The following is a 9,661-nucleotide window of genomic DNA, read 5'->3' on the forward strand; positions in this document are numbered from 1 at the left end:
TGGCTATTGATACATGGATGAAATATATAGAAAAGCAGAGAAAGAAAAACCCCTAGAAAAAAATATGTATAAAGGAACCAATGTTACTCCTGTAAAGAATCCAGAAGCAGAAAACTCAGTAAAGGTGTGGGTTATAAGACTTACGTAGAAAAACCCTTAGTGTCAGAAAAGGTTGCGATATACAGTTCATTTGAGGTTAAACCTGTGTTTACTATACTAATGTAAAGCAGTAGAGAAATGAGTACATGCCACCCGGTGGGGGGGGGGAGCAGGGAAAACATGCCCTAACATGAAGGAGCTCATTTGCATACAGTGTTGTGCATGCAACAGTCTCTTGCTGCAGAAGGAGGAGCTGAACTTTGACATTGTTAGTGTTGGAGGTGGTTCCTGGTTTGGGCCTGCTGAATCAGCTCTCTTTTGCAGCGCACCCCAGTTCCTGGTTTGGGCCTACTGAATCAGTTCTCTTTGCAGCACACCCCAGTTCCTGATGCTGCTGAATCAGCTCTCTTTGCAGCGCACCCCAGTTCCAGTTGCTGCCACCTACCATCCACCTTATTGCATGCCTGGAGGATCTCTATTCATTCACTGTCTCCTGGGCTTGTGAATAAGGCTAAAGGACACAGGCTTCCATCGGCCTACCTAGACCTTGGGAGGGAAATGTGTTAATCAAAAGGTTGTCTCCCATGTTCTATTTTTGCTGCTTGTTGTTAAACTGAATAAATACCAGTACTTATACCTCATGTGTGTGGGTGAGGTTGCTACTCAGACATCTCTAAATTGGTGTCCCAGGTTTCCTGGGTGGGGGCTTGAGCCTGAGCTAACCTTAAGGGAAAAACAAACAACCCCTAGACATAGAACCCGGCCCTGGGTACCGACCCAAGGGTTACACTAATGAGGGTTGGCTATGCTTAGAAGTGTGTGTGTGTTTGGTTATTCTGGAATAGTCGGATACAGAAGAGTTGCACATGACCCTTCTGTCCATTGATGAACGGTAATATGAGTATTAAAGAGCATGTTTGCTTGAACATACAAGAAGATCTGGATCTGGTTTCTTTCTTTACAGTTAAAAATAAAACATCTATCTGTAATAGTACTGTACTTCAAGGGTGTGTAGAAGGTAAATCAGCTGGTATCTACTAATATAGCTCCGGTTATTTTCAGCAGAACAGCAAGGGTTTCTGGCTCCTAATTGATTAACATTAGCAACAATTAGCAACATTTCCCACTTAAATTGGGCTGCTGAAATGAAGATAGTAGAGTAACCAGGAATTGAATTTTGTGTGAAAGGACTGTGAAGTCAGTTCAATTCTGGCTCAGACTGTGCTTAGGGGTACCCTGTTACTTCAACTCAACTCAAAACATTTTATTGTATACTAGCAAAAAAGCCTGCCATACGACAGGTGTAGAGGAGCAGTCTGATGAGGAGGTTAGTGGGTTTTGGCCCCTCTGCTAGGCCGGAAGCTCCTGGCAGTTATCTTTCTCGGAACTTGGAGCTTCCATAGAAGGCCGCAGTTCCGAGAAACGTTGCTAGATGGTGCCAGAGGGCAAAAACAATAACTGGCTTGTAGGAGCAGTCTGGGCTTTTATATATACAGATGATTAATAGCCATTACAAGCAACATAACTTAAAACATCATGTATCCTGTTGCTTAATTGTGAACTTGACACATGACACGCTAAGCCATTTTGAGCTAAAATTATGCCTTAGAGCTTTATCGCAACAGTTATACTGTGCAATCACTGCAAATTGTGTGCAAAGGACTCCAAGTTTTCCAGCTTATAAGATGCTTTTATTGTGAAGTACTCTGAAGTTTTCCAGTTTATAATCTGCTTTGACTGTGAAGTTCTCCCATGCATCCTGTTTTAATTGTGCTATAAAGCCAAAAGATCCGACCTATTTTGCTACTAGTTTTGGAGCGAATCATTTGTCCGGCGAGGTGATGTTTGCCCTGTCCTGGACGGGGTTGCACTCTCCCTAAAGGATCGGGTCCGTAGTTTGGGGGTGCTCTTGGATACAGAACTGTCACTTGAGGCACAGGTGAACTCAGTGGCAAAGAGCACCTTTTATCAGCTTAGGTTGATATACCAACTATTTATTTATTTATTTATTTATTTATTTATTTATTTATTTGTTACATTTCTATACCACCCAATAGCCGGAGCTCTCTGGGCGGTTCACAAAAAAATTAACTATGCCCTTATCTGGACAGAGATAGCCTAGCTACAGTTATCCATGCTCTGATAACCTCTCATTTGGATTACTGCAATGTGTTATACGTGGGGCTGCCTTTGAAAACGGTCTGGAAACTTCAGCTGGTACAAAACAGAGCAGCCCGCTTACTAACAGGGACTGGCTGGCAAGATTACATTACACCAGTCCTTTTACAACTTCATTGGCTGCCAGTCCAGGTCCGGGCCCGATTCAAAGTGCTGGTATTGACATTTAAAGCCCTAAACGGTTTGGGGCCAGGTTATTTGAAGGAACGCCTCCTCCCATATGTACCTGCCTGGACCTTAAGATTATCTACAGGGGCCCTTCTCCGTGAGCCCCTGCCAAAGGGAGTGAGGCAGGTGGCTACTAGGAGGAGGGCTTTCTCCACTGTGGCATCAAAATTAGCACAGTAATAAATATTAAGGAGAGCTTTAAGCATACCAAATTTGAATTGGATTGGGTCATCTGTTGATTTTTTTATTTATTTTTACATTTCCCCCCTAAAACCCGTTTCCTGGTATGCAAAGGATCTTAGGAGCGCTGCCGCCCAGGGTGTGATTTAGTTAGCAACAACAATGACAGCTTAGTGCTGTAGGGGATAATTCGAGGGAAACAGGTACATGGGATGAAGCTATTAGTGGGCCTGTACAGACAACATGCTAAACCATGGTTAGACCACTAACCCTTTTGCAGCAAATCTTTAGTGAGCGTGCTTAAACCGTGCTTATGTAGCCACCATAGTTAGGAATGGTTCACCCAACACACGAAGTCATGGATCACACAAAACGCTAAGCCATAATGTTTAGCTCAAAATGTTAACCACTGTGGCTTAGCGTGTCTCCTGTAGTGAGAGAAAGAAAATAGAATATGTACAATGGGGGTGTAGAGGGGTGATAAAAGACAGACTGTCGTGTTTCTCAAAACTTCCTGTCTTCTTGGGAGACAATAACGAGGCCTGCTAAGTAATCCACAAAGGTTTATTTAAGCAATAAACATCTCTTCCCACCTGAAGAAAGTTTAATCTTTAGGAACTTTCCCCTAGGCAAAACTATGCAAGCTAAGCGAGACAATTCTCCTTTCAAGAAGAAGGATGGAAAGCCTTTTCCCAAGACGCATTAACTTCAGAGAGACTAGTTCTGAGGCAGCTTCTGAAGCGATGCGAGCCGGGCCGACTTTCTCTCGCCTTCGTTTTGCTCCACCCATTTTAGTCTGCGGCGAACTCTAGGATCGGCTAACCTGTCAGGGCTCTCCCCTTTGGAAGAATGTTGGCTTCCCACTGACTGTATTATTTGCCCTTGACAAGTTAAGCTCTGGAGACAGTTCACCATCAGCTGGTGAAGAGCCCGTGAGAGCTTTCTCCCCCTCTGGTACAGGCTGGCCTGTGTCTGGCACCGACTCCTCTACTTCATAGTCTGATTCTAATTGATCGCCTGAAACACCTTCTTCCAAACCAGGGGGAGCAGGGCTAGACATGACACAGACCACGCTATAGGACATGAGAGAAGGAGGGGGCTTAACAGATAAGAGAACATATTGACTTGCTTTGCACAATCACCATTGGTTAAACAAGCCATGATAGCTTATTTAAGCTGTGACATATGTGGGTGCTATTTGCCTAATCACCAGATGCATCTTGTCATGTTGTCCAAACCGAGGGGATATTGCTTGTTGGAGTGGGAAACTACCCCAGCAACAGCCCATGGATCATTTCAGGGTTCTTCCCACCTCTAACAAGCCATGCCACCCAGGTTCAGGAGACAGGCAAGCTGTGCCCAGGTGGTTGATTAGGGAAATGACACCCAGCATGTACCACAGCTTAAACAAGCCATTGTGGTGATTGTGTGAACCGGCCCAATGAGTTATAATGGCAACAAAATGGCCGCATTCACACATCACACTAAGCCACCCTGAGAAGAAGGCACGGTGCCTTGTTTCTCCCTCAGTTCTTCTAAGTCCAACAGGCCACTGACAGAATGTATCCCAGGTTCTTTGCAACAGAAATCCTTGTTTCACCTTTCCTTGCATCAGCACACTTTCTGCAGTTAGAATCATAGAATCATAGAATAGCAGAGTTGGAAGGGGCCTACAAGGCCATCGAGTCCAACCCCCTGCTCAATGCAGGAATCCACCCTAAAGTGTCCCTCACAGATGGTTGTCCAGCTGCCTCTTGAATGCTTCTAGTGTGGGAGAGCCCACAACCTCCCTAGGTAACTGATTCCATTGTCGTACTGCTCTAACAGTCAGGAAGTTTTTCCTGATGTCCAGCTGGAATCTGGCTTCCTTTAACTTGAGCCCATTATTCCGTGTCCTGCACTCTGGGAGGATCGAGAAGAGATCCTGGCCCTCCTCTGTGTCACAACCTTTTAAGTATTTGAAGAGTGCTATCATGTCTCCCCTCAATCTTCTCTTCTCCAGGCTAAACATGCCCAGTTCTTTCAGTCTCTCTTCATAGGGCTTTGTTTCCAGACCCCTGATCATCCTGGTTGCCCTCCTCTGAACACGCTCCAGCTTGTCTGCATCCTTCTTGAATTGTGGAGCCCAGAACTGGACGCAATTAGTCCACTGCGGATGCCAGCTGAAACTCCCCCCAACCCGCATCAGATTGCAAAATAATTTTCTGAGCCCTTATGAACATGGGAATGCTTTAGCAAGCTTTATTTATTTATTTTTAAAGGGAGGGGGGCTCCTGTGCAAGGGTGAAAGACTGTATGTTCACTATTTAGCCAAGCATACTTGTATCTCCCTCTTGTCAATTTAATTTCCTTGTTAATTTTGTCCTCCATTTTGGAGCTTCCCTTGCTAGCAAACACCTTTTAAAAAGGCTGCTTCATGTTACACTGGGGCTGTCTAAACATCATCTTTGTCCTGCGGTGGCTGCAAATTGGCACTGTGTCAGTTATATGAAGCAGTGGCGGATTTACTGCCAGCACGGGGCAAAAAAATGAAGACGTGCAGCAGAAAAATTGGGGACTTGCCCCGACTTTTCCTGCCAGAGGGATGTCAGCATGGCTTTTCTACCACCTGTCCTTGCTCTGGCGCCACACCAGGGGTGTTCCTGGGCAAAAAGTTACCTCCCATTGATCGCCGGAAGCCAGGCGAGGAGGAGGGAAGGGGCGCAGCAAGCCAAATGGTTGCCGTAAAGCCTGTGCTGTGGCGATACTTCTAGGTTTGGTGGTGCAGCAGTGCCAATGCAGCGCTGCGAAGGCAGGGCCACTAAAATAAGAATACCCACACCTAAAGTGCCTTCTCTCTTACAGATGCTAGCTGCTTGTCCTTGTCAGTTTTATCCTCCCTTTCCTAGTGAGCACCTTTTACTTTTAAAGGCTGCTTTTATCTCCTTTTTGTGATCTGATGCCCGGGGAGGGGGGAGTTTCCCTCATCAGCCAGCAGCTACCAAGGACCAAATGCAGAAAGGGCATTTCTCTTTCATGGACCAAATGCAGAATCGGCACTTCCCTTCTTTTATTTTTAAATGCAGCTTCACATTACATGTTACACTGAAGTAAGCATACCTACCCCTAAAGCTCCTTCTCTCCTGCAGCTACTAGCCATAAATCTTGTAGCAAAGCAGTAAAACTAAAGGGGAAATTGTGCAATCTCATGGCAAAGCTATAAAATGAAGGGTGACCATTACAAAAAAAAAATAGTCCTACCAGTGGTCATTCACTCTTGCACACCTGCGCAAGACCAAAAAGAAACTGCGAAGAGATTTAGGACACTCTCTGGTGTCTTCAAAAGTCCTATAAAATATTTTTCTTAATCTATCCTTGGGGTGAGAAGGTTTGAGGGAGAAGGACAGCAGCACTACAGAGATCACAAGGAGTGGGAAGGATTTTTGCTGCTCTTGCTGGCCAGCTCTCTAGACAGTTCCAACAACCCATGAAAAAAAATCACCCTGCAGGGTTTGGAATTCACACTAAGAGCCTTTCTACATGAGGCTTTTACTGTGTATTCATGATTGCTCAAGCACAGTACTTTGCGGGTACTTTACATGACATTATCATCCTCCAGGGCCTCTCCTGTGCTTTGAAACCATTATTGGATTATTTTTCTTAATGGTAAAAGCATAGTATTTTCCCCCCCTGAATGGTCTCTATAACACCATAGAAATCTCATGTAATTGTGCAATTCTTCTATACCACAGCACCACGTAGTAGTTGTATGATGGAACACACCAAAAAGCAGAGAAAGAAAAAGCCAAGGGGAACAAATGTGGAATCTTAATTCCACAAATAATCTTAATTCCACAAATAATCTAGAAGCAGAAGGCTTGGTAAAGGTGCGAGTTAAAAGCTTCATGTAGAAAAGTCCTAAGCCACCCTGAGAGCAAGCCACCCTACAAGCCATGGGTTCTCTGGGTGGCTTGTTTGTGCAAAACTACCCACAACGAAAAACACACTCTGGGCTCAGACGTTAGACTAGCCACTCTGCAGCCATCCACAAAAACAACCTACTGTGGCTTAACTAATCCAGGCTCTGTTTTTCTGTGTAGTGAACAGAGTAATATGGTCTGCTTGAGTCCTTCAAAATGCAAAAGTGGTGTTGTGCAATCCTACCTTACATAATCTGATATGGTGGACCCGTTAAGAAAATACCTTAAACCACAGCTTTAACTACAGTGGTTAAGCCACAAGTCGAGCTGTGTTCAGAAGTCACTTTAAACCATGGCTTTAACCACAGTGACTAAGGCAAAAAGTTTTATGCACCATGGTTAAAGCCATGGTTTAAGGTGTCTTCTGAACACGGCCCAGTTTTCTGGCTTAACCATAGTGGTAAAAGCCGTGGTTTAACATGTCTTCTGAATGGGGCCAATATATCGTAGCACTGTGGCCCTGTTCAGAAGACACCTTAAATCACTGTAGTTAATGCTTTTTGTTAACAAAAAAGCCGTAACAAGTGTGGTTTAAGCGGTGTCTTCTGGACAGGGTCTATTATAACTGAGAGACCATCCAGTATAGAAAACCTGATTGCAACAACTCATAGACTTTGCCAGTCTTGTTTTACTGTAAAGCTAAGCCAACTCATTTTGATAATGCCGTTCTTTGTATATCATAACTTTCATGGCATTTCAGCCCATTGTATAAACACTAAATGAAATGCGATGCAGCATATCCTTGAACAGGATCTCCGTAAGTTTTTAAAAGAATGGTTAATAGCATAGGAAGTGGGGAGTCAGGTCACTCATTTTTCAAAAAGTGTTAAGAGAAGCTGGGTCTGGGTGTGTGTGAGTGGGTCCAGTTCAGAATGGAGTCACAATGCTGGGGTGGGGTAGTTAATTTCCCCCTCCACCATTTACCTAATTAAAATCACCATGAAGCTGCTACTTGCCTTGCAGAGCAAAACGCAAACAGGTACCCTTACAATACCTGTTTCCTTTGCCATGCAGAGGAAACAGCAGCTTGGGGACGGGTATCTATTATTTTATTCTGGAAAATTGTATGAAGGACAAAGGGTTAGAACCACTTTCTCCCAGCACTGCAGTTCCCATCAAAGTTGCTATTAACACTTTTGAGACTTGGGCAGAATCTACATGACTGCTTTAAAGCACTTTATAACAGTGTGGACAACTGTTGGGGCCCAGGACACACTCCACATACCGTTTTCAAAACTGTTATAAAGCGCTTTAAAGCAGTAGCGTAGATCCGGCTATGGGACATTTATAATCCAATCCTATGCATTTTTAGTCAGGGGAAAAAAGTCCTACAACAAAAAGACTGGGAATTGCAGTACTATTTTCTGTCTAGGCATGTATAGGATTGAGCCCTTAATCCACTTGAGTCATACTGAAAGCAAAGGAACTCAACTAGTATAGAACTAAAAGCTTCAGTTTTAGTGGATTATCATGATTCAGGCTGAAAATTATACTGACCATTTGGGTTATAATATGGAACCTCAGTCAGCAGATATTACAGACTCTTATACTCAGCAGAAAACATGAATCACACATTATTATGTACATTCTTGAAGAAATTAAGACATTTAGAAATTACAACATGTATCTTTTTACCTGGGCCAATTTCTTCTCTTTGTTACACACATGCAAGTCTAGACTAACCAGCATTTCTCCAACCTACCCAAAATAACTTTGAAAGTCTCCAGACTGGAAAGGCATACATTTTTAAAAGTTGCAAACTCACCATTATCTTGAGCTTTCAGCTTGCAAGCTGGGGGGGAAAAAGCAGAAGGGGTCATTATCAAATGAATCAATGTAAGAAAAACAAATTATTTTTTTATATTTTAATGGAAATGTTCAGTCTGGAACTTACAATGTAAAAGGATCAACAGCAAAACACAATACATCTCGTCATTGGGAAGCAGACGTAAAGCTCCAGAATAAAGAAATGTTCATTTGTCCCACTAGTTCCTGCCTTCAAGGAGCTTCAATCACGAAAAACTTTCAAATTCTTTTTGTAAAAGTGAAAAAATATCCAGTAGTGTGTCTTCACTGCAGAAGATACAGAACGCCTATGTTTTTACAGGACCCATGCACTACAAACTGGCTGATATTGGTCAAGTAATCATTCCCATTACTGGAAACTGGAAGTGGCAAACAATGAAGATCTATCTGCTGCAAACAGGCAGATTACTGCTCAGGAAGTGACTGGCCTTTTCCTGAGGGAGCCAGTGAACGCACTTGCTTTGTTCAGTTTCTTAAGGTACATTGAAAACAAGAAGTACCAATGACATTTTTCCGGTGACTCCGTTCATTAATTTAAAATCACTCTTCAACTGTTTAATTTACAGAAGAACAATACGCTATAATACATTTTTAATTCGTTGTAAGAATGCTTTGCTAGAGCTTAGTCATATGTGCCTTTTTTGTGGCCAGGTTGCACGACGCCGTGTGAAACTTCACACAGGGAGCAATAAGAAAGGGCGCTTTCACAAGTGATGCTTAGCACACCCTTTTCTCTAAAATCATCATCATCATCATCTGATGATGATGATTTATTTATATAGCACCATCAACGTACATGGTGCTGTACAGAGTAAAACAGTCAATAGCAAGACCCTGCCGCATAGGCTTACATTCTAATAAAACCATAATAAAACAATAAGGAGGGGAAGAGAATGCAAACAGGCACAGGGTAGGGTAAACAGGCACTGGGTAGGGTAAAACTAACAGTATAAAGTCTGCACAACATCAAGTTTTAAAAGCTTTAGGAAAAAGAAAAGTTTTTAGCTGAGCTTTAAAAGCTGCGGTTGAACTTGTAGTTCTCAAATGTTCTGGAAGAGCGTTCCAGGCATAAGGGGCAGCAGAAGAAAATGGACGAAGCCGGGCAAGGGAAGTAGAGACCCTTGGGCAGGCGAGAAACATGGCATCAGAGGAGCGAAGAGCACGAGCGGGGCAGTGCTGTGAATTTACATAGGTCGGGGCAACCATTTTTTTAAATTAAAATCCCTAGAAGCATATTAGTTCAATTATATGGTATGGGTGTGTTCTCCTGC

General features: G+C 43.3%; 1 protein-coding gene across 5 annotated transcripts in view; it reads right to left on the reverse strand.

The window, feature by feature from the left end:
* PECAM1 (platelet and endothelial cell adhesion molecule 1) overlaps nt 1-8,821 on the reverse strand; it is a 51,561-nt gene extending 42,740 nt beyond the window's left edge. For 2 of the 5 annotated variants that reach the window (XM_063120004.1, XM_063120005.1), the window contains exons 1-2: nt 8,479-8,821; nt 8,350-8,376 (exon numbers count right to left, since the gene is read on the reverse strand). In XM_063120004.1, coding sequence (XP_062976074.1) covers nt 8,350-8,376; nt 8,479-8,512 — 61 coding nt within the window. In that variant the 5' untranslated portion in view covers nt 8,513-8,821. The remainder of the gene's footprint in view (nt 1-8,349; nt 8,377-8,478) is intronic. The other 3 variants (XM_063120006.1, XM_063120002.1, XM_063120003.1) reach the window with 2 other exon arrangements.
* Nucleotides 8,822-9,661: the final 840 nt, after the last annotated feature.

The sequence above is a fragment of the Elgaria multicarinata genome, chromosome 3 (assembly GCF_023053635.1).
Source record: "Elgaria multicarinata webbii isolate HBS135686 ecotype San Diego chromosome 3, rElgMul1.1.pri, whole genome shotgun sequence".
Taxonomy (NCBI): Eukaryota; Metazoa; Chordata; class Lepidosauria; order Squamata; family Anguidae; genus Elgaria; species Elgaria multicarinata.